The sequence below is a fragment of the Tachysurus vachellii genome, chromosome 15 (assembly GCF_030014155.1).
Source record: "Tachysurus vachellii isolate PV-2020 chromosome 15, HZAU_Pvac_v1, whole genome shotgun sequence".
NCBI lineage: Eukaryota > Metazoa > Chordata > Actinopteri > Siluriformes > Bagridae > Tachysurus > Tachysurus vachellii.
The window spans coordinates 14,334,199-14,361,294 of record NC_083474.1 but is presented as its reverse complement, the minus strand read 5'-3'; the positions used below and the strand labels follow the sequence as shown (position 1 = coordinate 14,361,294).

General features: G+C 37.4%; 1 protein-coding gene across 2 annotated transcripts; it reads right to left on the bottom strand.

Moving 5' to 3' along the window:
* Window positions 1–326: 326 nt before the first annotated feature.
* sacs (sacsin molecular chaperone) lies at window positions 327–25,908 on the bottom strand. 2 transcript variants are annotated; one of them, XM_060888015.1, is made up of 11 exons: window positions 25,771–25,908; window positions 24,298–24,551; window positions 22,585–22,735; window positions 19,499–19,589; window positions 19,022–19,107; window positions 18,072–18,183; window positions 17,796–17,942; window positions 16,201–17,686; window positions 15,915–16,006; window positions 15,050–15,076; window positions 327–13,509 (listed from the first exon to the last, which is right to left on the bottom strand). In XM_060888015.1, exons 2-11 carry the CDS (start codon window positions 24,318–24,320, stop codon window positions 1,952–1,954), a joined length of 13,773 nt encoding a protein of 4,590 aa, XP_060743998.1. In that variant the 5' UTR covers window positions 24,321–24,551; window positions 25,771–25,908; the 3' UTR covers window positions 327–1,951. The 2 variants fall into 2 exon arrangements, with proteins under 2 accessions (XP_060743998.1, XP_060744000.1); XM_060888017.1 differs by lacking the exons at window positions 15,050–15,076; window positions 25,771–25,908 and having other exon boundaries at window positions 24,298–24,676.
* Window positions 25,909–27,096: the final 1,188 nt, after the last annotated feature.

Below are 27,096 nucleotides of genomic sequence, written 5' to 3'. Positions count from 1 at the left end.
GAATCTAATGCTTCCTACCTCTTTATATGCATGACGATGGTACATGTAGGCCTACATCCATATATCAGTGGTAGTCTAGACTAAGAAATAAGCATTAATAAATTGCCTTTTGTTATTTACCGCCTTCATGTTACATTCAAAGCTTGTTATGATGTAGCTTTACCTTTTTTAAATGATCAACAAATTCTGGCTCGGATAAATGCATGCTTTGTTGGAGAGGTCTACCATTTTTTCCTTTGTATTAGCTCTGTAATTAGTCCACTTAGCTCATCACTAATTTAATGCACTATTCAAAGTTTCATGTAACATCTCATTGAGACAAACATTACTAGGAGGATCATTTACGTAGTAAAGCTGACGTTATTTATTAGCTGTATGGCACTGTTAAGATACACTGTATTTCAGAATATACATTGAGAGAGCTAAAATCAGTGGTCTCTGTGATTGATTTCAAACATACAAAGCTACAATAAGGCATGAAATAGGTACAAAAGTAAGAAATACAGACAGATCAACAAAATGCATATGAATCCTTATCCAGTGTTTTAGTTGCTGTGGTCTTTGATGAAAAACACACAGGACAAATTATAGCTTTATTCTATAATCAAAAGAAGAATCCCTTAATTTGCCATACTGTAGGTTGTACTGTAGGATAAGGAAAAACTGTAGGATACTGCCATACTGTAGGATAAGGAAAAAAGCCAAAGAATATAGACAGTGTAAAAAAAAATCCACAATCCTATACCAACCTCTGTTTGTGATTTTACAGGTCATGTTACTAACGTCATATGTGTTGAGACTTGTAACAAGCTTGGAGGGGTTTAATGGAAAGCAGGTCTTTCAATCATAACAAACTTGTACTTTTTAGCAAATACAATGTTGTTGAAGCTATTTTACACCGTGCAGTTATATATGCTTACTACTTACTAGCTGGCAAAGTAAAGTAACAATAATAGCTTTAGTTGTTGTCTACACTAAACCCAGATTGATTGTACTAAAGTGAGTCTTGTTTTTACATCAAAGCATTTTATTCTTACTTTGTGTATTTATGAACTGCTTTGGCCAAATCATTTTTCACTGTTCAAAAAAACAAAACAAACAAAACATCTGATCATTAATGAATTTTGAGAAAGACATGTTGAAAAGCTTTTGGAATGCACTAATCCTTTGAGAATACTAGATACAACTCTGGAATATTAAAAAAAAAACTGTGGTGCTACAAGTATGGGACTAACAGAGTATGTTATAGTAGTCTGGTTAAAACATATTGGTTAAATTTTTACTGGACTAGATTATCTGTATATTAAGAAATTCTTATAGAGATTTGTATGCTTGTTATGGTAATTTCTATACTGTACTCAAACTGTATACATCCTGAGTTGACAGGACAATTAGGCCGTTTTTTGCATTTTTAATGTACCACTGTTAAATTCACGACACTTCATGTGTAAGTCTCTGCTCAACGATTTTTTCCCCTCAGCTTTCAGCAATTTCACAAGCGTTCCTTAATCAAAAGTGCTGTGCAAATGCATGCAAATTACAGGACCTTACAGTCGAATAGATAACTGTGGCAAGAAAATACGTTTATATAAAACATGAAGTAAAAACGCAGCATTTTCTTGTCGATTCTGTACATAGGATAACACAAACTTTATAGTAAAAAGAAAAATATTGCTATGCCTTTTAGCGTTATGTACACTTGCATGTCAAAAATGTTCACACTATAAAGTAAGTCAGAAAAACTAAAATATTTTCAGGCTCAGGCATCTGTCTGGACATATACAAGCAACATATGCAATAAGCATGAGGATTTAGCACCACTATTGGTACTGTGCATAACTATCATAAGATTTTGCTTAAAATAAGCAAAAACAAATCTATTCATACTTATTGCACAAGGCCACCATTTGTGTTGTTTCTTGATGTAAAAATCAGGTATTTTTCTGATGCATCATATTTTTTGCTGCACAAAGCTTTCCAGTTTGACAATTATTCGAGCTGTACATTCCATTACTCTCATTGCAACTTCTGAAGTATACCTATCGTTAGGAATCTGAGGAAAGGGCAGCAGGTCAGGATAACGGGTTCTGAGGCTGTCAACACCATAACCTTCTAAGATGTTGACATCTTTAGTCAGTCCATTTAGCTGAGTGTTGTACTCTTCTACCTTCTGTGCCAATGCCGTGGGTTTTACATCTTTGTCTGATTTCCCTCTGACTGCATAGTCTGCAGCAATTAATGCTAGCTTGGTGGCCAGATAGCACTTGAAGCACACCCACTCATTTGCATTTTTATGAAGGTCATTTCTTGCAGCAGAAAAGTTTGCTCTTGCTTGCCTTAGCCATCTTCTTGCTTCCACAGGATTTCCAACTGACTTAAATGAAGGTGGCACAAAGAAACGACTAGAATGTGATGATCCAGAATAACTTGCAAACTGATCTCGAAATTGGTGCCTTTCAAATTTATGGCTTGTTGCTTCTTGATTCCATGACGTGTAAAATCTTTGAAAAGAGAATTTCTCTGACTGAAAACGAGTGGATGACGCAGAGAAGGTTCTTCTTGACGTTCTGTCTGTTGTTTGCTCTGCATGTGCTTGCTTCTCCATCCTGCTGATCTCATTTTGTAAGTGTTTGAAGACCTCTGTGGCAACATCAAGGTTTTCTGCATTTTTGTCTGGATGCCACTTAAGATACAATCTTCTGATAATCTTCTTTCTTTCAGTTTCAGCAAGTTTCCAAGCCTGTTCTACAACTGAAGTAACTTCTTTCAGAATTTCAGGTAATGCATTAATCCTAATCTTTTTAGGAGATGCCTTTTTTGGTGGAGGTATGCGATTTTCTTTGCCATGAAAAATAGGTGGTGCCATTCTTGGGTCCTTAGAGGAACTCTCTGATGGGCTTGTTTGTGTTGCTGGTGCACCATCTCGAATGTTGGTGCCGTCATCTTGCCTGGAGAATTTATATAGATCAAGGGAGCTTACAATTTTGTATTCGCTATATCCAATGTCAATCTGAAAACATTTACCAAGAAAACCTGGGTTGTCATCCTCTTCTCTTTCTACTTCTTGAACAATAATGGCATATGTGTAGGTTGGCTGATAGGACCCTAAAATATCTCCTCCTTCGGAATCAACTAGATAGCCCACATACTCTCCAGGATAGAAAACATTCATTGGGTCCATTAGCAGTAAATGATGTATCTCTGCAGGTATTGGTGTACCAGGAAGGGGAAGCTCAAGCTTTGAGGGCTCGGTCGAGTCATACTTTACACCAAGGTTGTCCAGCTTTTCTGTTATTCTGTATATGTCATTGCAGCCAAGCATAGCAATAAGATAGGAAGTGTCAGAAATCAGATTGTCCGTAGCAGACTTGATAGTCATTGCAAGAGCAAGAAGAAAATTGATGTCTTTGCTATCTGAATGCTGAATATAGAGGTGGATAACGGACGTACCATATCGCTTCAAAAAGGCCAGAGTTTCACTACGGCTGTGTGGAATAGGACTGCAGCCTTTTACTCGCAATGTTGTCTGTAGCTTTTCAAAACAAGATACCTTCAAGCCCTCGCAAAGTGCTTTGCAGAGCCGTATGGCTTTTTCCTCATTTACTAAGTATGCATTGTCATTCTCATGCTTCATTATTCTGATTAGTCCTGTGATAAACTGCTCAGAGGAAAGTAGCAGCTGAAGCCGACCCTGAAGTGAGCAAAGTGCTCCAAACTGGCACATTTTCTGAGATGATTCATCGAGTTGTTCCTCTAAGATACTACTTAAAAGTCTTGGCCTCATTTTTTGTGGAAGTAACATAATGAGCTTAGTGTGGAAAGCATGGTCTTTGCCTAGGTAGCACTGGCTCATATCAACAAGCATTTGCACTCCAACATTACCCTGTATTCTGCTCTTATAATGTGGTGCATCGTCAAAGACTAAACTGTTTGACTTGGCAAGCCGACCATCATGACTTGGTAGATAAAACGTAAAATCTTTGAGAGTCTCTAGATCTTTACGAATCTGTACAGGATCATTCTGGAGACTTTTGAAGAGTCCAGAAACCGCTCTTTTTACTGTCCTCATTTCATTTGGGTCAAGATGTTTACCTTCAGAACTTCTGTATATGCGACACAAAACTTCGACATATTGTTTTGTTGATACAATGTCCTCAGTGCCCATTAATTTGAACAACTGGTGAAAGGTACCAAGTTCAAGTGGAAGCTTGTACAAATAAGGCTTGAAGTCTGATTCATTGTCCAGATTTATCACAACCTCCTCTGGTTTTAGAAGTTTCCAGCCCTCTTCAACCATAACAAATGCAACCCCTCGCAACTGATAACGGAATTCCCGTTTATCTGCGTTTAGGAATTCATAGGTTCTCCTCAAGACTTTATTTCTTGTTTTGACTGTGTCATCATCCATGTTTGTGATGCTGCAAATATTTTTGCAGTTGCTAATGACCTTTTCCAATGGTGGATCTGAATTTACGTTTAACATAGTCAAAACCTGTTCAAGCTGCTCTTGGCCTGAAAGGGTGGTACCCTCTTGCTCTTTTATGCTTGCTGGGGTAGCTTTTTCTGGTAAAATAGGACACGATGTCCAAAGTAATTGCATGACATCTGTTTGTTTAAATTTTGGATTAACTTGAGACCCATTGAAACGAATTAGAGGAAGAGTGCCATTGATTTCTTGGTGTTGAGGATGCAGTCGTACAAGTTCTGTCGGTGCACGTTCTGGACATAAAAACGAGATCATTGAGAGTTCTTTGAGAAATACTCCCTCATACAGATCTGTCCTCTCACTGAAAATGTGATTCAAGAGAACATCAACTAGGGTCTGAACTTTTTCATTAGACCAGTTCTCTGTCTGTGCCTTGATGCTAATTTCTTTTGCAAACTGAAGAACTTGTTGCTGAGACACAATATATTTTAAACCTATTTTGCGTAGGAATGTAATCCATGAAGGCAGGAGTGAAGTTCCATTTTTTGGTCTCAATACTTGCTCAATTTTCTTGAAGAAGTCCACAGGGATGAAAGATTTTGGTGGAAGCATCACTTCAAACACTTTTACAGTCTGGTCATAAAAGGCTTTGGCAGGTTTTAGTCTGTTTGTTGAGTCAAAAATAAATGACAGATTTTCCAGTTTTTCATAGAGTTGATCCTTTATGCAACATGACTCCTCCATTGTCAATATCCTTTCCTTCAAATAAATGAGGTGTTGGATTTTGCCTTCATGTGACAGAATGTCAAACTTTGGAAGGAGGTGCTTCAGGTAGACTTCCAGGTCATCAATTGGCTTGCACTTGAGAAAGGTATAGAGTTCTTTCAGCTGTGGATTATCAACTAGAAAGGCTGAGGATGTAGTGTGTGCCCACTTTTCCATGTCAATTGATGGAATGCTTTTGGTCAAAACATTACAAGCTCCAAAGTTTGCTATGCTGATATGCTGCCCACTAACAGCTCTATAGCATGGGAGCAATTTCAGAATTTGCACATCATCCTGACATAAACTTGTCAAATTAGAGGTAAAGTACAACAAGAGTGCTTCACAGTCTTTGTCAGTCAAGCTCCCAGCTCTGAAAGTAGACGTCTGAATCATGTACTCAAGGGATCTTAGAATGCTTGAAGGGTTGTCTATATTTGCTGTGTACTGAGCTAGTAAAGACAATATGGGACTCTCTTTTGCACATATTTTATTTACTGCTACTTGTAGGCATCCTGCTTTCATCAGGGTGTGGAAAACCTTTTCATTTTGCCCATTGGGGAAAATGCCAGCATATATTAGGCTGAAGGGTAGCAGAGCATCATGCTCTGGTACAGTTAATTTATTGCTTGATACCATAAACTTGATCCCTGGTAGTAAAGCCCAATCTTTAAGGATCTCTGTAGCTGTCTCAAATTTTGGCTTGACCTCTGTTGGGTCATCTTTGATGCCAATATTTTCACTAATGAAATGCCATGCACTTTTCAGCCATGATTCACTTGCATAGTTTTCTCTCCACTTCACAGGGACCCTGGTTCTGTACTCTCGAGGTAAGACAGATCCCAATAAATCTCCAAAACTGCTTATGTCAAAAACCTTTGCCACTCCTGCCTTAAAGAGAATGTTGGTATATCTCATGTAGAGTGTTTGCATGAACAATTCTGTCCTGGAGGAGACAAGTTCATGATGGCTTGTTAGGAATTTAGGACGTTTAGAGTCAAACACTTGCAGGATGTTGTCCATTGTCAAAAGCAATGGTAGACCCTCTATTTTGATGTCATCCCCCTCTATATCTTTAAAGCAATAGTCCACCAGCAGCTTCAGACTGTGGAAAAGCTTATAATTTGACTGTTGAAGTCGACAAGGCAGTTTTCCAACTTGACAAGATGTGTCTGGAGATGAAAAGGTCAAAAGGAAGCATCGGACATCCTCCGGTGTCACGTAGCTTACTGGAATACCTGCATCTTCCAAGCAGAAGTAGAGGCTGGCTGTTTCATCACAACTGTAGATTAAATTGAAGCCTATATCCAGAAGCATGGCCTTTAGCCTGTAGACATTTTCTGCCACCGACTTACGTGTGCTAATATTGTACTCTGTATTTTTCAGGTGCTGCAACTCATCTTGTAGCAAGTTGTCAAAGAATGCTCTGCCTTTAGATGAAGTTGATGTGTTCACCCAGGAAATGTATAATGCCGAGTGCAAAAGATCACTGTTATCCAAATGTGGTGCCCTAACAACAGGAAGAAGTCTTTTCAGTTCTGTATGAATACACTGATAGATTGCCTTCACCAAACAGTACCAGTCTGGTTGAATGTCCAGTCTGTTTACTGGAAAGAAAGACAAGAACTTCCGCAACATGTCTTTGACTTGGTGAATTGGTGTTCCCTGTAGAACTGTCACTGTGGGATCATGTCCAGGGAACAGTCGCCTTTTCAGTTGAATTAGCAACTCAACGTAGGCAGGGGCTATTAATAACATCATTAGATTATTGTTCCAGTCACTCCTTACACCAACTCCATTATCATCCTTCCACAAGTTTCTTCTGGCAGAATCCAAGGCAAAATGCCCATTCACATGAAATGGCAAGCCTGTCTCAAGTGAAAGCGGAAGAAAACAGAAGGCTCTATGAGCCTTTTTATAATTGTGACTAGTACATGCTGCCACCCCACCCCGGGGAAAGAGTGTTATGTCCTCATTTTTGTGGGCCGACACTACACTTTTTGAAACTTTTTCCATATCAGAAAATCCTGTTCTGTTGCACACCAGCCAGTTTGTTGAGTTTCCATCTGAGTCTTCAATAACCATTGTGTATGTTATTTGTTGTACTGGGATTTGATTCAGCTGCTTTTTCTTTGTCACACTGTCCACTACACTGGCATGAAACTGTTTACGCTTCAAACGATCACCATCTGTGATTTTTGCCGTGACGGAATACAGTGTTTTAAATTCTCCCGTTCGATATTCTATTTCACATATTGAAATTTTTTCCATGTGATTCAAAAACATAAGTAGTTCTGCACCGTCTGCCCGTAGTTTGTCCAGAAGATTTTGTACCATTCTATCTGAAGCAGGTACTGAGCTAATCTCAGAATTTTTTGCCATTTCTACAGTGCGAATAGGAAATCGAAACATTGTGCTGCGTTCCAGCTTGAATTGATTCCCCAAATATAGGTTCAAGACATCAGAAAACTGGGACCTAAAGTCAGAATCCAGATCTCTGAACATTCTTCCTGGGCTAACAGTTGTTGCTCCAGGTGCAAAACGTGCATGTGGGTCAAAGATACAAAGGATGTCATTATTTGAAATGAAAGATGGACAGTCAGTGATGTGGTATACTGAATTGAATCCAATACCGTACTGTCCAGTTTTGCCAGGGTTTGCCTCTTTGGTACCTCTGCCAAGATTCTGAATACCTCTGATATCATCCTCTGTAAATGGTTGATTGTTGTACACACAGAGAGATGGACCTTGCATAGGCACCCATTTATCATCAAATATTCTGTCAGTTGGATGGGTCCTGGGATCGAACACAAAGTATATCTCTGTTGCTTTGGCATCATCTGCGTTTTGTAGAAGCTCTTTTAGCATCTCCTTCTCTGAGGGGTATGCATTGAGGATGCTCTTGATTCGGCTTGTAAGTTTCTCCTTTTGCCCAAACTCACTTCCAAGTGTGGTGAAGCAGACATTAGAAGCATACCGTTCCAATGCTTTGTGCCGTTTTGGAATGGCACCTAATTTTACTGCCACCTCTCTTGGGATATCTCCATGACAATACTTCACAGTTGTATCTCTGACCTTTATCCAAGGGCAGTCATTGTAGCACAATGACCTGGAAGGTTGCAAAGTGAGATTGCTATCTGGTAAAAGTATCTGTCCATAGTTGCTTTGGCAGAACTCTGGATTTTTATCTCTAATTAAACTCCATATTCCTTCACTGATGATTCTACGACATAACTGAAAGTTGTCCTCTGAGAGACCTCTTCTCCCACATTCATTTTTGATAAGTTCTAGAACAGCTGAGAAGTTTTCAACCGTGAAGTTTGGAAGAACACCCACAGTTTCAAAAAGCTCACGGCAGCTGTTTCTGTACTTGTTGGGAAGTTGGTATAGATATGGAGCAGCATCAAAATTCAAATAAAATGCTACTTTTGATGGATTTACATATGTGTTTTCCACTAGAATGGAGCAAAATGTCTTTAGATCCTCCAGAATTTCTTCCCTAACATCGTTGGTCTGCATCATCTCTTCATATAGATATTTGTAGCAAGCATTTGTTATGTTTTCTTGATATAGTGTGACACCATCAAATGATTTTGATAGTTCTTTAAGTTGACTGATGACTAACCCAACAGATGGACTTTTTATCAGTCCGAGATAGTCTTTCACAGCCAGAGACATGGAGCCACAGCCTTTAAAAGATGGAGAGTTTTCATTCAGGATTGGCTTCATCAAACATACAGTATCCTGATGGTCTGTTGTAAAAAGTTCTGTTGCAGAAAACATTGTAGACTGGGGGAAATTATTTCCATACCAGGGAAGAGAAAAGCCAGCAGGCTTTGTCAAGAATGGAAGGAAGCTGATGGCTTGTAATTTTGCAACATATTCATTTGCCCATGGATCTCTCATTTTTAGTTTTTCGTCAATCAAACTAAGCAGTATACTGCTCCTTTGGCATGCAGCAGTATGATCAACTTCATTAAGAGCTATAACAGATTCGGCACGCTCTGTCAGGTCTTCCCAGGAAAGGTCATCTTTGACCATGCCCAACTGTACTAATTTCACCAAGCATATTGGATTAATATAATCCTTAACAGTTCCTTCAGGGAATCGCCCATCATCACTGTTGTACAGTTTTGCAACTCTTCCTTCTGGATGTATCAGCCGAGATGGCAGAACAAGACTGTGTGATGGCCCTGAGCAAGGAATGCAGGGGGTTTCTCTTAGAATAGTTGCGAAATCCTCCAATTTTTCATCGAGGACATAATGCATCAGGGGGTCACGAAGGTCTTTGTCTATATCTTGTATATGCGGGAAAAAGACATCTGTGAAGAACTGTTTTTCTGTGAGAGTGTTCTCCAACAGTTTCCCTTTACAGCCAGCATCATCAAAGCCTTCTTTGACCCAGTCTGGCAATTCTACAGCACAGAGATTTTGGGAGCCACACTTTTTCAGATATTTCATGAATATTTTGAAAGCAGCGGGTCCAACATCAGGTTTGCAGAGCAATGTGTCATCCAAGAACCTAACATACTTGATTGACACCCAGGTTTTGCCATCTGAGAAGACATTCGAATTGTCTTGATCTTGGCCTTTGGCAATTTCTTGGTATACTCCTTGGCAAATCAAATTAAAGTCATCATGCACAACTCCAGGGTCAGGCCAAGCTGCATAGTAGTGATATTCAAGGAGTTCCCCATTTTCGGACATAGTACGCAACATATTAAGTGCAGCCATGTATGCCTGCACGATCACGTGTCTCATGAAAATGGAGTTCCATTGTCCTTTTGTGTCTGTCTTCCATATTTCCTTCCGATTTGACGTAACTGCAAAACATCCATTTATATGTACTGGTAATCCAGTTTTTATTCTGAGAGGTAAATAACAGAACACCTCTCCGATTGGGCTTGCATTTGTCCGCAATGTCCATTTTCGATTTTCTTCTTCAGAGAGCAGAACTGCTATACCCCCACATGGCACCAATCCTAGTCGCTTTCCACTTTCACTCAGAGAAAATTTCAGAGCTTCAGTCACATCCATACATGAAGAGATGAGCCAGGTTGTGGTTTCGACACCCTTCTGAGGAATTTCATCAGTAAGTCTCCTGGTTTGAGAGCCTTTGGCTGCCATCTCAAAGTATGCAGATGGATCTTCTTCTGAACCTCTGAAAAGTGGCGACTGTAGATCAAGAATACGTCTGAACACATTGTGGTACTCCTCAACCACAATTCTGATGATGGAGCCAGATTTAGGAATATCAGCAGGTACTTTGTTGGTGGTTGAAACTTTTTTCATGACCTTGGCTGCAGATTTCAGAATACTAAGAGGGCCATATGTCGCTTTGGAAGACCATACACTCTTGTTTATTGTGACTACATCCTGTGCAGCAGCAGGATTTGACTCCTCAGATTTCAAATACTTCAGGACCATTGTCCCAACATGCTGAGTGAAAAGAATAAGCCGATGCCCACAGATGCTGAACTCATCGACAAGTGAATATATATCAGTGGTGTTGTAGTATATACTGCTAATTTCACTTAAAGCTGCTTCATGTTCTGTTCTGAAAGGAAGTCTGAAAAGAGTTCCATCATACTTGTAGGGGGACTCTTGGGACAGAGGAAGCTGGCAGTTGAAGACATTAAGAAAAGGCTTGAACTGGTTAGGAAACTTCCTTAGTCTTTTCTGTTGTTTACTCCAGTTGATTTTGATGCCTGGGTTTGACTTGTCCCTGATGTGTTTGCTAATGTGATTGATGTTTGGGTCAAAAATAATCATAAATTCTCTGCTCATGATAATAGGTATGTCTGTCACATGATATACAGAGTTGAACCCTAATCCAAATTTGCCGACTTTGTCTGCTTCACATCTTTTCAGGGATCCACCCAGTCTCGTTATATTGAGGAAGTCTGTGTCTGAGAAAACAGCATTGTTATATGACCACAAAGAAGGACCATGGGAGATAATCATTCCAGGGTCCAGTAGGTTCTCTCGTATATCAAGATTTTTTCTCATGTCAATCAGAAAACTGCATTCAGTAGCATTCGCATCATCAGCATTTTGCAGGAGCTCTTTGAAGATATCTGCAACAGATGGATATTCCTCTAGAATGTTTTTTATTCTTACTGTTAGAGGTTCCCTCTGGCCTGATTGTTCAAAGCCAAGGTTCTCTGGATTTATTAGTCTTGTGCTCAAACATGGAACTCTTAACCACTCTGCAGTTTTCATGGGAATATCGTCATGTACAAGGATAATTGGCTCTGAAGTATCATCAAGTAAGTCGTTCAAATCATCGACTTTGATATCACAGTATGCACATTCATGAATTGGTTTCATGATTAATTTGCTTGGATCTTTGTAGCATAGAATTGGCACTGGCATGTCAATTTCCACTGATATTTGATTGTTGTACAACCACCGTAAGATATTTACCAAGAGTAGGATATTATGTTTAGATTCTTCCTTTGTCATTTCTTGTTCACTTCTGTTCTTGATTGTTGTAACCACATTAAGCACATGGCTAGGGTCAATTTCATCAATAGAACCACAGAATTTGAAAAGTTTGTGGAACTTTGCGATGGTTTTTGGTAATGAGTACAAGTATGGTTGTAGATCCAAATCTTGGACAGGATTTAGAACTGTGAATACAGGGGAAGCAAATGTTTTGCCAGTCCACACCCAATCAAAGGACAGAGACTTCACTGCTTCTCTTGCATCCTCTAGGTGAACTTGCATGAAACCATAAATTTCAAAAAGGATCTGTTGAAACTGATACCAGTCCTCTGTGGTAAATACCTGAGATTTGTGCCAATCATTTACTGCTTTTAAATGTTGGAGCACTTGGTCAACTTGAGGCTCCATGGATAGCTTAAGGGCTTTTTTCATGCCACCAGATATTCGTTCTACCAGTGCTATAGAAGAGCCAACAAGCACTGCATGAGATACATTGCACATGTCACAGAGAGAGGAAATATTACAAGAGTCTCCTTTCCAGATCAGAGACTTAGGATAATTTAAAGGCCTGTCCTTGCAGACTGGTACCCATTTCAATTTTTGGAGGGATGCTTGAATTTCTGATGACTTCACTAATTTTGTTTGTTTGTTTAGGATAGTAAGTAGTGTTTTTGCCTTCTTCAAAATAGATTCCCATTCTGGATTAGGGCTTCCCATTAACTCTTCTATTTTCTGGGCAACATGAAGTACATCTTTTTCAGTAAGTTGCACCTCATTCTTGAGCCCTATCTGTCTTAGTGAATGAAGAACATCAGGAGATGATGTGTAGGTGTTTGGTGGAAATGTTGTCTTTTCCTCCATGTAGAACAGGTCCTGTAGTATCTCCAGATCAGGATCAAAAAAGTCCATTGCTGCAAGAGGTTTTCCACTAGAGGAATACATAAAATTAAGAGAGGAAAGCCACGAAATCACTGCTTTGTTTTCATTTTTAAGAAATGATAAATGAGTTAGGGTCCAGAGCATGATGCTTTCCATTTCTTCTTTGGTGTAGAAACCTTTCTCAATGTCCTGAATAATGACCTTCAGCAATTCAGTGGTTTTTACCTGTTCCACATTTAACAGTCGAATTAGACGAATCGCAGCTTCATCACTGCAGTCAACCACATTAATGGATAGTTTAACATCTGGAGGGTGTTTGGCAGTATGTTGCAGTGCTTTAGCGCCTTTAAGGAAAGTAAAAGATGGGGTGTCTTTGTCTGAAAACTTGCCCATTTTCAAAAAGATGGGAAGCTCTTGAATTATACGTTTCTCCTTTTCAGTTACATCGATAAGACCACCTAGAAAGCCTTTGAGGGCCACCTTTTGATTGACAGTGAGGGATGAAACTTGGCTAGCCAGTCTCTGGGACGAGGTCCTGTCCATAATTTGTAGCACAGTGCCTGGAGATAACGAATGGATGTAATTTTTCAGGAGTGGGTGTTGCAAACAAGAATCCAAGTTTTGTAAGACAACCCCTCCAACTTTCTTTATGACTTCCAGCAGGTCCTCAGAAAGTGCACTCTCTTCTTCATTCACAACAATGATAGGCGATGGAGTCTTGAGACGCAAGAGCTCCAAGGACTCCATACTGTCATTTAGTGGCACATTTGGAATCAGAGGCATGTCTTCAAACATACTAAGATCATCAGCAAAGTTAATATACAGATGTTTCCAAACCATTTGCAGCCAAGATACCAAGGGATGCTTCTTCTCTTTATCACCAGGATACCACTGAACAGAAAAGTCTCTGGAAGGCCATGTTGTGGTAAAGACTTCTTTTATGAGACGTGCTGATTTTTCTGGGGTTAGAACATGAACCTGAGTACAGGGCCTTCCTAGAAAAATCCAAGAGACAAAAAAAAATCCAAATAATTATTATTGATGCTTAGTACAAATTCTTTAGAAAAATAATGCTTTTTTTGGTCCTTATGTCCTGTGAGCAGCTAGTTGTGACTAGTGGAGTTATATAACTTGGAATTTTATCATATTTACCTGCATAATTTGAATAACTGCATGCTTCCTCAAAACATTTATAAGCTTACTGCCTTTTTAATCATCAATCCACGTTTGTGTTGTACATATTTCAAATCCTGACTACAGTTGCTGATTTAGTACAAAGCATACCACACCAGGATGTTTAAAAATAATGGAAGCATCCAGCAATGGTTAAGTTATTGGCTGATTTGAAACCTGATTTGTGTTTAGATTTAGCAGCGTGCACCTATACATCTGCACATACAGTGGAATATAGTGATTCGGTGTGCACAGGTTCACTGAAACTGCACATATTGGGAAAACAAGCATCACCTGGTCATTTTCCAGTGTTCATCTGTCCAGTGAGATTGTGCCCAAAGTAACCTCAAATTCCCATTTTTGTCTGACTAGCATGGAACATTCTGCTATATCAGACCATCTGCTTTTGTTATGTTGTACATTTGTAGCTGCTTTTCTGTTTACCATGGTTATAAAGAGTTTATTTGAGTTATTATAGCTGTCCTCTCATCTGGCACCAGTAAAACGGTTCTCCTCTGACCTCTCTCATCAACAAATTATTCCTACCTGCTCACTGGATGTTTTTTGTTTTTGCATCATTCTGTTTAAAATTTACAGACTGTTGGGAGCAGCAGTTTCTAAAATGTACAAACCAACCTGTCTGGCACCAACAATCACAATCAACATGAGATGGTCAAACAAGGAATACATTTATACCCCGTTCTGATGTTCGATGTGAACATTAACTCAAGCGCTTGACTTGTATCCGCATGATTTTGCTCCCACATGACTGAAAGTACTGCAGGAATGTGCAGGTGCATAGGTGTTCCTAATAAAGTGAACATTTCAACAAAAAATTACGTTTATAATTATTCAACTAGCATTCAATTCAGTAGCATTACTATTGAAAAACGCTTCCATTATTTTTTTTATTTGATATAATACACATTTCAATAAGTACACACCATAGTTTTTACAATCACAGGTAAAAGTGAAATATACAAACAGTGAAAGTACATGTATCATGCACCACATGCTTGAATCATACTAACACATTAACACCGTACTGTTTTAATTATTATTTTTATTCTTTTGGTCTTCACTTTTACATAGTATAATAATTTACATTAACAGTAATGTAAAATTTGTTAGCACATGGAAATTAGTTAGATAATGCCAGACATTTATTCATGGTTTTAATCAGTTAGTGCTTTGGAATTACAGTGCAGCAAAAAGGTAAGTAAACTATGTTTTTTTTTTTTTTTTTAGGAAATATTAGGTTGTATTATTCATCACTTCAAATGTAATGAATTAATGAAACTAAACAATTAAGGAGGAGAATGGATTGTCCCACTCCACGGGCATGACACAACATTTACTCACCTGAACAACCCCAGAGATACTGCTGAACTAATATTCAACATCAGGATCAAAATAAAAACACAGTTACTTTCACAAAAAGAAAAAAAATTTAAATTTAAAAAGTGAATTTTATTAATTTTCTAAAAGGTAAATATAAAAGAATGATTTAAATTTTACAATGTAAATGCTGTATAAATTCTGTGACTGCAGTTTAACCATTTAAAGACAATGCACTCAGATGAGAAGAATGCAGTTCTCTGCCAACACATTATCACCTAAAGTTTGTGTCAGCAGCAATTCCTGGAAAAAAATGTTGGCTGGCACCAAAGGTTATCACGTTTCTTTTAACAGGCTTAAAATAGCTAATATGTGATTAGCACTACAGAAGGTATCAGCATGTAGTACTATATTCTGAACTGTGTGCAAAGAATAAATGGCAGAAACAGTTTTTTTTTTATTCCGTTAGATTTCACTGACAGACCACATATTCAGTTTTAGGTCTGAGGTGTGTAACACTGTCTCATTGAATTATTGTAATGTTAACATTCACATGTCTGAAAGAGTAGACCTGACAGAGGCATGTATGTATGTGGGTTCATTGCCTTAAGACAAGGGTTTCTAAAATGCAGCAAGTGGATTTTATTAATTCATTTAAATTATGATCATGTTAGTTATCTTTGTTCTCAGAAAAAGCACAGTAATTCCTAAACTGTTCACCTAACTTGGATGTACATTAGTAACAGTAAAGTAAAGCTTTTTCTTTATAATTTCAACTCAAAAATCAACATTTTTGGTTATTTTAATGAGGTTTAAACCTGGCTCACTCATTTTGGACACATCGCCATAATAAAATTGTGTTTGTGATCATGCTCATTTATATATTTACCTCTGCTTTTGGCTGCTTCTTTCAGGCAATTCAGGACTTCTGGGGAAATACTTTCTAGTATGAATCTTCCTTCCAAACCAGGGTAAAGGGACCTATTGAGGAATTCAAGAACATTGTTCTATAAAATAATTTTAAAAAATGTGTAATTCCTTAAACAGTCAAGTTATATACAACCAAACTGTACAAATATAAGTTAAGTCTTTGCTTGATGTTCAGGTGAAATGACACTACACATCTATCTGAGCAAAAAAAATGTAAGAATCATTAAAAAACTTTAAAATCATACCTTGGATACTCTTCTGAGGCAATATACACAGCATCCTTGTCACTCACAGAGGAAGAAAATGCAATAAATGTCTCATTTTGCAAAGGCAGCAGCTCTAGTCCAATCAGGTCACTGTAACAGCCATCACTGAGGATAAATTCAAGCAGAAGTAGCTTCTCACTGGATGACCCTTTATGCCCAGTTTTCCTTAGCATCTGCCGTGCAAAAGAAGGAGTCACTCTTTTTAAGCTGTCAGGTTTGGTCAAAAATGTGGTCAAGACAGCAAAAGTACTGGCTGGTACTCTGGCCAGCATCATCCCTGAGTTCTGGAGGTATGTGATTACTGATTCGGTGCTGTCCTTTGTACTATCTAACTCTAAAAACACTGCATCATCCACTTTGACCCAAGTGTTGCTGAGAGAGTAGATGACTGGCTCCTGGAGCAAGTCATGAAACAGGGGCTCGAGAATGGGTCTCCAGTGTGAGCGTATCCTGTTGGGATCTGGCCAGGATTCATAAATATTTCTAGGAGAAAGGGGAAAATCTTGGTCTTTCATGGTCTGAATTCTACTAATAGTCTCCATAATGAGTGTGTAGTATGCCTTTGGAATGACTGTTGCAACAAGGAGTTCATTCCAAAGGGCTGCTGGGTCCCTCCACTGGTCCACCTCCCGCCATTTGATACTCCTACGGTTATCAGTCAAGCCAAAGAAACCACTGACATGCACTGGTAACCCTGTCATACTCTCTTCTCCTAGGGGCAGTGGAAGAAAGCAGAATGCCCGTCCTAAGAAGATAGAAGTTGCTCCCTTGTCTTCATCATCAAGCAGCTTCAGTGGTAAAGCTATGCCGATAATTGGGATGAACTTTAGATCATCTGCAAGACTGTCCAGTTCACTACACATGCCTCGTCCACCCACAGCATTACAAACCAACCAAGTGGTCCTCTGAATTTCTTTTGAAGTTTTATCCTGCACCTCAATACTGAGCTGGTATGTACTGCAAGTGACATAAGTAACTGGAACACCATTACTATAGCTGTCAATGGCCTGGCATAGAGTTTTCAGAGAGTTTGGCTGCTCAAATTTGTGTTCAGAATTCTCACCTGCTGAGACTTGGAAAAGCATCCGTTCAGTACCATCTGACTCACGGACATGCAGAGAGACCTTCTGTACGCTCTTCAGGAAGAGCAGCACCGTGTCCGCATCAGCTTTGAAAGACTCAAACAGCTCTAGAACCTTCTCTTTATTGTACACATTGCTGCTTAGCTGAGAAGGCTTCATACGGAGTGGGAAGCGAAAAAGCGTTCCTGGAAAGTTGCCGTCTTTGATGGTCTTTTCAGAGTTGCCAAAAATGCCAAAGTACGGTGCAAACTGGTCATTCAGCTCCGTTATCTCTTTTATGTCTGTCTTCAAGTTCCAGCACTGTCCAGACTCATGGACTCCAAACAGCATCTGATGAGGGTCCAGCATCCCAATTTGATCCCCACTAAATATACTCGGGACATCTGAAAAGGTCAGGAAAAAAAATCTTTATTGTGTGAAATGTATAGTACCTAAAAATTATATTTTTCAAAAGTCGGTATCTGATATATAAGAATTTGACTGCACTACCACCTGTTATGTGGTAAACAGAGTTGAATCCAATCCCAAATCGCCCAACTTTCAATGGGTCCTCTCTTTTCCTACTCCTAGCAATTTCTTGAATCCCATTCCAGTCTTCTGTCGTAAAAACTGCATCGTTGTACACGTACAAGGCCGTTCCTGGCAGACAAGATTACAATAGAATAATAAGCTTAGTACAATGAACACAGATCCTGTACACCAAATATCAAATTAAAATGAAAAAAAAGGTTCATAATGGCACATTTGAATTAAATATTTAGTATGTACCTTGATATTGGGCCATATCAGGTGACCAAAGTGACTCGACCCCATACTCATTCTCATCATACATAAATTTAACCTCTGTGGCTCCTGCATCCTCTGCATTCTGAATCAGTTCCTAAAAGAGTTAGAGATCAAGAGCCAAGAAATAATCATTACAGCTGGTATATTAGGATAAGAATAAGAGTATGTACATAATGTTTGCTTTAATACTATTTTTCTAAGCTATTAAGTCAATTAGGCAAGCCCATTTATTTGAAGACACTGAACTCTCAGTCTCATTTTAAGACTCAGCAGGGAGAACTTAGGACCACAGTGAATGCAACACTGACATATTTACAGAATTTTATAAATATTTCAAGTCAAAATCTATGTAGATTTCATGTGGTTTTCAAAAAAGCTATTTACAAATGGGTGACAAATTAAAGGAAAGGCATGAACCTTGTAATGCTGTAGGGGCATTCATTTTGCTGGCACAAGTCCATGTGTCCATTTAGAGAGAAACATCACTGCAAATCAATGCAAAGCTCTGCCTGATCTCCTTTAACCTATGATAAAACATTTCTATTCTGATGGGAGTGGTCTCTTCCAGGATGACCCCACCTGTTCTAAAGGGATCACTGAATAATTGATGAAAATTATGTAAATCATATACTGTGGCCTTCATAGTCACCCGATCTCAATAGTGAATAATTTTTATATATTTTGGAACCACATGTGAGACATCATTCATCACCACCATCATCCAAAAACACCAACTAAGAGAATATCATTTAGAAGTATCATGTTCATCTTTCAAGGACAACTCCAGAGACTTGTAGAATCTGTGCTAAAGGTAGTTGAAGCTGTTGTCATTGCTCATGGCCCATCAAATTATGTTATTTCATTTGTCAATAGTCTGTATATGCACATGTCTAACATTATGTAGATTTGATATAGATAATCACAAGACCTACTTTCAGTATTTGTCCGCCTTCTGGATATCGCCGTAAAATGTCTTTAAGAAACTCTACCAAAGGTGGAGTGGTTTGCCCAAACCTCCCTGTAAGAGAGCATTTGACAGGTAAAAACATTTCTTAGATGGTATAAAATATAGGAATGCAAAAGTTTACATACACCTACTGCAAAAGTAACAAGACATTTAAGGGTAAAGTTACAATAAATAAATTGTATCTTACCAAAATATACATAAAGACATTATTGTAAAAGATCAAAACATTATTTTTGATTGTGATATACATTTATTCCAATTTTTTGCAATGTATTTATGGCAGGTATTTTTTCCCAACCTACTGTAGGTTAATGAAAATTAGTAAGTACTAATTCATTACTAATTAAAAATCGTATGAATACTAAAGCCATCCTAATTCATGGGAATATTTAATTGTATTTTTATTATGCATGTGTTATCTATAAACATTTTCGTAAGTTACCACCGCCTCGTAGCCCTCTTCCATGCAGTGTCATGGTTATTTCTGGACTCCCTTGTAGTACCAAAGTTCCAACTACAACTCCGTCCTTGATCTATAAGTAAAAAAATACACAGATTCCCTCAATATCATCATGTCATCAGTAGAACGATGTATTGGTAAAATTTACAGCAAGCTTACATATGTGGATTGATCATCAATATTTTGGAAAGTGAGATTGACTCTCTTTGAGACACTGGTGCACTAGTAGAGGGTCATATACTGTATAATCTCAGTGTCGTTTAACTGAGTTACAAAGCTCCTCTAGATCATTTCGAGCATCTGATCACATTGGGTACTCCTACTCTGCAGCAGGTGGGCATGTATCTAAGTGAAGCCCCAAGGTATAAAATCAGCAGAAGGGTTTAGGAAATCTTCAATATTCTGTTCAGACAAGTCAAAAGGTAGCTTTTCTGCTACCTCAGCCGCAATGCTCAACATGTTCTGGCACACAAAGTTGCAGCCTTAAAAAACTGATCAGCAAATCATCAGTGTTCCTCCCAAGCAATCTGTTGCTTATTATATATTTCTGAGAGCCACTGACATAGTGGCATCAAATTAATATAATGAGGTAAAAAAAAAGGCCACAAGTAAATATTTTGAGTATTGGCCATTAAATATTATGCCTTGACCATGAAATACCAATATATAAATATCATACTTTATACATGGCCTCCAGTTATTTAGCATGAATTGGCTAATAATATAATTAATTTGATCTCATTTTAAAATGAATAAATGCCACAAGATACACATTATATGGCCGAAAATATGTGGACACCTGTACAATCATACTCATATGTGCTTGTTGAATATCACATTATAGATTTAGTTAAAGTGTGCTGGTATAATAACCTCTACTGTTCTTTCCACAAGATTTTGGATTTTAGCTATGGGGATTTGTGTTTATTCAGCCACAGTGCATAAGGACAGAGTAAAGACACTGATGTCAGAAGAGAAGGCCTGGTGCTTCTAACTTTGTGTATAGTGTTTGGGGAAGAGTCACATATACTGTAGGTGTGATGGTGCACAAACATTTGGCCATATAAGTATTTTATTGCCTTAAGAATAGATCTTGAAACACTAGGCAAGTTTTTGGTTGTTTATTTGTTTTCTAAAATAAATCTACCTGTATGACTGTTTTGTCCTTCGTAGTATGCTGTTTTTTGTTTTTTTTTTTGAAAGAGGGCCTTTTTCCAAGAACTCCGGAAACACGCCCACTTTACGTCGTGGTAACGATACCCCTGGAATTTAGTGAATGCCATATTCACCATGTCACCTGAAATCCAATTTTTTTTTTAGCTCAAATCTGATGCTACTGTTGAGACTTCAAGTGCTTATCCCACAAATTCTCAGCTCTTTGCTTGGACTGTGTCTCACTTCTATCCCACTTTAAATAAATTCAATCTTCTAAAATGTGATACTGAAAAGAATAATTGCAATACCGATGTAAATCCATAGTTAATTTCAGACATCACTCTGAATACTTAGTCTAATACTTGAATGAATAAAATCATTATACAGTAAGGTGGCATTACATTCAGTAACACAGGGCAGCTTACGACTGCTGAGAAGGATGTGGCCACAGAAAACGTTTGCATGTACAATAAATATGAGAACATCTCAGACAGTATTTACAGCATTTTTGCTGACGTTGTTCTTTCCATTTTATTTTCCCTCTTTCACTGCTCGGCAAGTTGGGAACTTGTCACAGCATCTCCAGCAAGAATCACCACAAGCAAAAATTCCAAAACTTATTACAGACGCTGGCTTATCGCCAGAAAGTTTATTATCTAGTAAAATGCAGGGATATATGAAAAACGAATCAAGAAATATGAAGTCAAGACTTGCTCTGGCAGTATTTGTGCTAAACTTTAACTGTGAATGGAATCTCAGACTGTTCCCAGATTATCTGCTTGGCTGTATCCAGATTTACAGACTGCTTGGGCTGTGATTATTTTTTGATTGTGACATAAGTAAGCTTCAGGACAGCTCTCCCACCTGTTCTTTTCAATCATAAAGGCTTCCCTGTTTTAAGGTCACATGTTTAGTGCAGTCAAGGCAAGCAGTGAAAACTGCCTCAGGTCATATAGTCTAATTCACATCATAGTCTGAATTCCTACAATTAATCAAACTCAGACCTTTTTATTATTTGGCCATAGATTGATTATCTAGTCTCATATTTATGCAACCTAATTGCATTGGTTTAATTTCGAACCACATGACTAGTGTTTCCTTAAATAAAATTAAAAAATGACCTGAGTAAATATTTTCCAAAAACATGTTGATGAACACCCCAGTCACTAACTTCAGTAATGTAAGATATAAATTTTTTTAAATTAATTTTACAACTGCAAATATTAAAACCTGCCTAAACCATTACTTACCTAAACTAAGTCATATTATTGTTTTTATTCCAAAAAGGATTTAAGAAACAGGCTTTAAAAGTGCCTTAAGCCTGACACATAATTGTAACGATTTATGACTCTTACAGCATTTATATTCAAATAACCTTTTATATACAAAAGTTAAAGTTCAGAGCTCTCCATCTATTTTCTTTCACCTATTAGAAACATTCACATACAAACGACTGTAATAAAATGTTAACTACTGTGTGTCAGAGAACAGAAAATTGTACATATGAGTGTCAGTTCTTACTCTGGACTGATGAAGTTAAAAAAAAAATACAGGCCATATTACAAGCCAAATTCGATCCGATTAATCAGTTATAGACGATTATAAACCTAATCATCTGGCTGCTGAAGTGGTCAGCTTAGTTCAATGGTGTAATATCATAGTTATAATGCAATAGTGTAGCGTGAAAAAAAATATAGGTTTTCAAAAAAATAAAAAATATGGAATTACAGTGAAACTATAAAATGAAAACTCTAATTTTAACACAAATAGAAAAACACAAATAAGATAAACAAAAATGCAAACTGCAATGGTATCCTGTATTTTAAAATATCCTTATTATTCAAGTAAAAGCTTTTCCATATAGCTTCAGCAAGCATTTGTGCTTTAGAGTGTGCTCATTGATTATTACTCACCACTTTTCCATTATGAATCAGCTGCTGCTCACATACAGGAAAATTGGTTTCTTGGTATATAAGCTGCTTGATTTGCTGGACTGCTGTGGACCAAGGGACTTGGAAGACCCTTTGGCCTAGGTACTCATGTCTGACTGTCACCAACAGCAACCTGAAATGTGTAAATAAAAAATTATATAGGTCAAAAACATGTATTTATTTAAGGATAATATAGAATATAAGTTTGTAGAACAAAAATTTATCATATCTTGTACGAGTCAGTGGTCAATTTAATATGTATCTGTGTTTAGACAAAAGTATTTCATTTCAAACTAAATATTACGGGAGGTCCTTTTAATCTTATTACTTGCTTTACTGAAAGTCACCACTACATTTTGCAGGCCTTGACAGTAAATCGTTTAGCATACCACTTGATAGAAATGAATGACTTTCACTATTAGCTCTTATACACAAATTCAATTACCCTGGAAGTCATTAAGGGAAAGCTCCTTAGAGTTGCATGTGAAGCAGTTTGTCTGCATGGTAGGGCTGTAAAGAATGGACAAATTGCTGCATTACAGTTTAACCTTAATATATTGTAGTTTTGATATGTCTTGAGAAATTAAAGTATGCTGGTGAACATGATTCTTGATTTAATCAAAATTCAAATATTAATCAACTAAACAGGCACAGAAACACTTGTATACACCACAGAATGCATTTATATACCTGCAGAAAGCAATTATAATTATTATTTTAAACCATATAGTAACTTGCAAAGGCCAGTAGCAATTATTTAAGACGCATAAAACATTTTTTTTGAAAAAGTACTGTAATGTCTCCAATAATGCAAATTCTAGTACAAGCTGATGCATTAAAAAAACCTACTTAATAACCATTAACCCACCACAGCAGCCAGAATTCAAACACATAATCTTCTATTTCGTAACTCAAAGCCTTAACCAGGGAGCCACCATAACTATTGCCAGTAGATTCAACCATGTCTAGTACTGAATTAACTCACTGAAATCTCAGCACTAACAACTACTCTGGATCTGTCAGCATAGATGTATATTTTTTTAGCTGCCATTTTTTGTTTGTTTGTTTGCTTGTTGTTTTGTACAAAAGTATATCTTATTTTATACAATATAACTATATAACATACTACAGTATTTTAATAATAATACATTAAATAGATTTTGTTGTGGTTTACCATACATTTCATAGCACTTGTCAGGTAACCCTGCTGCCACTAATATCCTGTCACATTAACAGCTTTTTTTCAGTGTAGAAAGTATCAGGTTCATACAAAATATTGCCTGAATGTTAGAGTAAAGGACATCCAAACCACAATTTTTTAATGACATGATCACAAAGATAAAGAGGGCTTTAGAGAGGGTGCGGCTTTCAGATGCATGATATCTTTCCTATTATAGTTCTATCAGGACTGCTACATGCCTGCCTTGTTATTCACACTGCACTGCTCTGCTATTTCTAACCATTTTTTTTTTTTTTAAAAAAGGTGAAAATAAATTCTCATTCTTCCTTGATGCTTTGTTTTCTCATTAAGGCAGCAGCATTAGACAGCAAGCATTAATGGACTTGACAAAAAAAACAATAAATAAATAATAAAACAAATAAAACATCATAATAAAATAATAATAATAAATAAATAAATAAATAATCATAATAAAATCATAATAAAAAAAAGATTGTTTTATTTGATGTAGTTACCAAGAGTCAGGACAGGTTGCCATCTCTGTTCTGCTCCTATTCACCCTGATTCATTCATTCAGTTCAGGTCTTCTGATGAGAAAAATAAAACCCCTGTTTGTATCAGCCCATGATTTTCCAGTCCCAGGAAAGTATCATGTATTTAGCTGTTTTTTCGTCTTAGACCCGCCTCCCTAGAGGTCCTGATAAGTTGTCATCTATTCCCAGATCAAGTTCAAGTTCAGCACCGGTCCATTATCGTGTTTTTCACGGTCCTGTGAAGAGAAACATACAGCATATGTGAGATAAACGCATACTTCCTCCATGGTTGCTCATGCACACCGTTTCTATTAATGGAAGGCTGCTCCCTAAACCGTCCTGTCCCTGCTACCCTACAAAAAAGTGTGTACATCACTGAGCACTACATGCTTCTAAGTCTGGCAGTGTGCAGTTTGGAACACAGCCCCAAAGTACCAAGCTAACTGTCAACGCGTCTTTATCCCACTAAGCATGCTGGGACTTGGAGTACAATTAAGGCTGTGCGCGTTTGCTTAGGAAAGTTTTAACGCGTGAATGCGATCATTAACACCACATCCAGAGAGATGTCAGAAACAGCACAAACAAAACAACACAAATAAGAACAGACATTCAAAATGCGTATACATACACTTTGCAAAGCATCAATGCTCAATACAGGCCAATTAGTGGTATTATCACCCATTTGTGATTATTATGTATACGCGTATTAACTATATACAGCATATTTAAAATCTTCAGAATTGCTTATAGCCTACTGTTATATATGATCAAGTGTCTCTAACACAAATAAACATGATGTATCGTGTAAATAAAATATATCAAGTAAGCAATTACATCTGCACTATTTTTATTTATGTGTATCTATATACCTTACTGTACATTCTGCCTAATATTTCATATTCACACACACATACACACGCACACACACACACACACACACACACAGATACATATATATCTGCTATACTGCTATATGCCCTGCACTGCTATAGCCTTTATGTACATGTTCACTGTACATATGTTTACATATATATCTATATATATTACATGCTGTACATACTGTATGTTTACATATATATCTGCACGTGTCTATTTGCCACAATTGCTACTCTGTTCTATCTATCTATCTATCTATCTATCTATCTATCTATCTATCTATCTATCTATCTATCTATCTATCTATCTATCTATCTATATAGCCTGGCTTATTCTTACATCTTTGTATAGACTATTTGGTGTGCGCAAGAATCTATGGCGCAGTAATGATGCTCTCCTTTTTGATGACATCATCTAACCTTAGCACAAGGACGCTTAGCATAACATCTACTAATAACTTTGTTTATCCAGAATCACAATCTTTACTGTCATCACTAGTGTACAATATGCGATGAATAAACGAATATAGCAATGCTAGGGTTATAGCTGGCACTGTTCTGTATGATATTGCACACTCACCACATCCTGCTCCATGCAGCTTCAGCAGCAGCATCATTCTCCTACAGCCCTGCAGATTTCACTCCCAGGTTTACCTCATCATCTAATGCGCATGTCACGGGTAATTTGAGGCCAAGCACAGCCAGTCTGTGGAGGTCGGCTTGCTTAATGAATTTATAGGTTGCAAGTGTAGGCTGTGATTCATGTGGACATGTAAATCCCCAGTTGATGAGGCTCATTCTTCTGCATCTCCTGCATCAGTGATCCTTGAGAGCTCTTAAAGAGGCAGGAGTTTACAAGAAATGCAAACACTCAAGCTAGCACATAAATATCACACACACACACACACACACACACACACACACACACACACACACACACACACACACACACACACAAAACAATACAGACTTCTAAAAACGTACAAACCACTAAATAAAAAAAATCCCAGTTCCTCTAATTTTATTTTATTATATAGGCTAGGTAGTTTTCATTTACAGTCTTGTCTTTCATAGAAGTTGCCTGAGATAATTTAGAGTTCCCAGTCATTTAGTCATTTGATTTTACAATAATGGCTAGAAATGTGTGTAGACGGTGTTGCCTTTGTTGGAATGTTCAATAATACAAAGCTCCAATACATATGATATGTAAGATATGAATATATATTTGTTTCTGGTGTGCCAATTTGTTTAGTTGGATTGGTTTCATGATAAACAGGCAACCAGTAGAGGGCAGTATACGCATTCACATGACTACAATAAAACTAATACTATAAAAAGAAGGTAATTAGCTAATTAGTGCTACTACTACCACCACTACTACTACTACTACTACTACTACTACTACTACTACTACTACTACTACTAGTACTACTACTTATTATTATACTACTACTACTACTACTACTACTACTAATAATAATAATAATAATAATAATAATAATAATAATAATAATAATAATAATAATATTTTTATATAAAAGTTAATTTATTAATTCTTCCGTTAAAAACTGTAAAGATTGTAAACACTATGGTTTGTACAGCTGACTAACATTGAAAAACTGTATAAATTATTTCTATATGATTATTTTAAAATGATTTTATTTGGATTTACTGGTCTATGGTTAAACGTGTGTTGTTAGTATTAAATGAATGAAATTACATTTTCAAACTGCTGTTCATGTTTCTTGATTTGAGTTTGTTTTTACTGCTTTTACCAGCATGAAGAAAAAGGAATGTGTTGGTTGCACCAGGGAAGTGGATATAATCCTGGTCTCCCAAAATTTCACCCCTTCTCTAACCTCATTTCACACTCCTGTGTAATTTCTGCAGACTGACTTAATCATAT

Coding starts and splice junctions, on each gene's coding strand:
- sacs (XM_060888015.1), bottom strand. CDS start 24,320: ATGGCAACCTGTCCTGACTCTTG. Junction 17,687..17,795: donor CTCTGTTTACCACATAACAG/GTGGTAGTGCAG, acceptor TGACCTTTTCAG/ATGTCCCGAGTATATTTAGT. Junction 16,007..16,200: donor GCCTCAGAAGAGTATCCAAG/GTATGATTTTAA, acceptor ATTCCTCAATAG/GTCCCTTTACCCTGGTTTGG.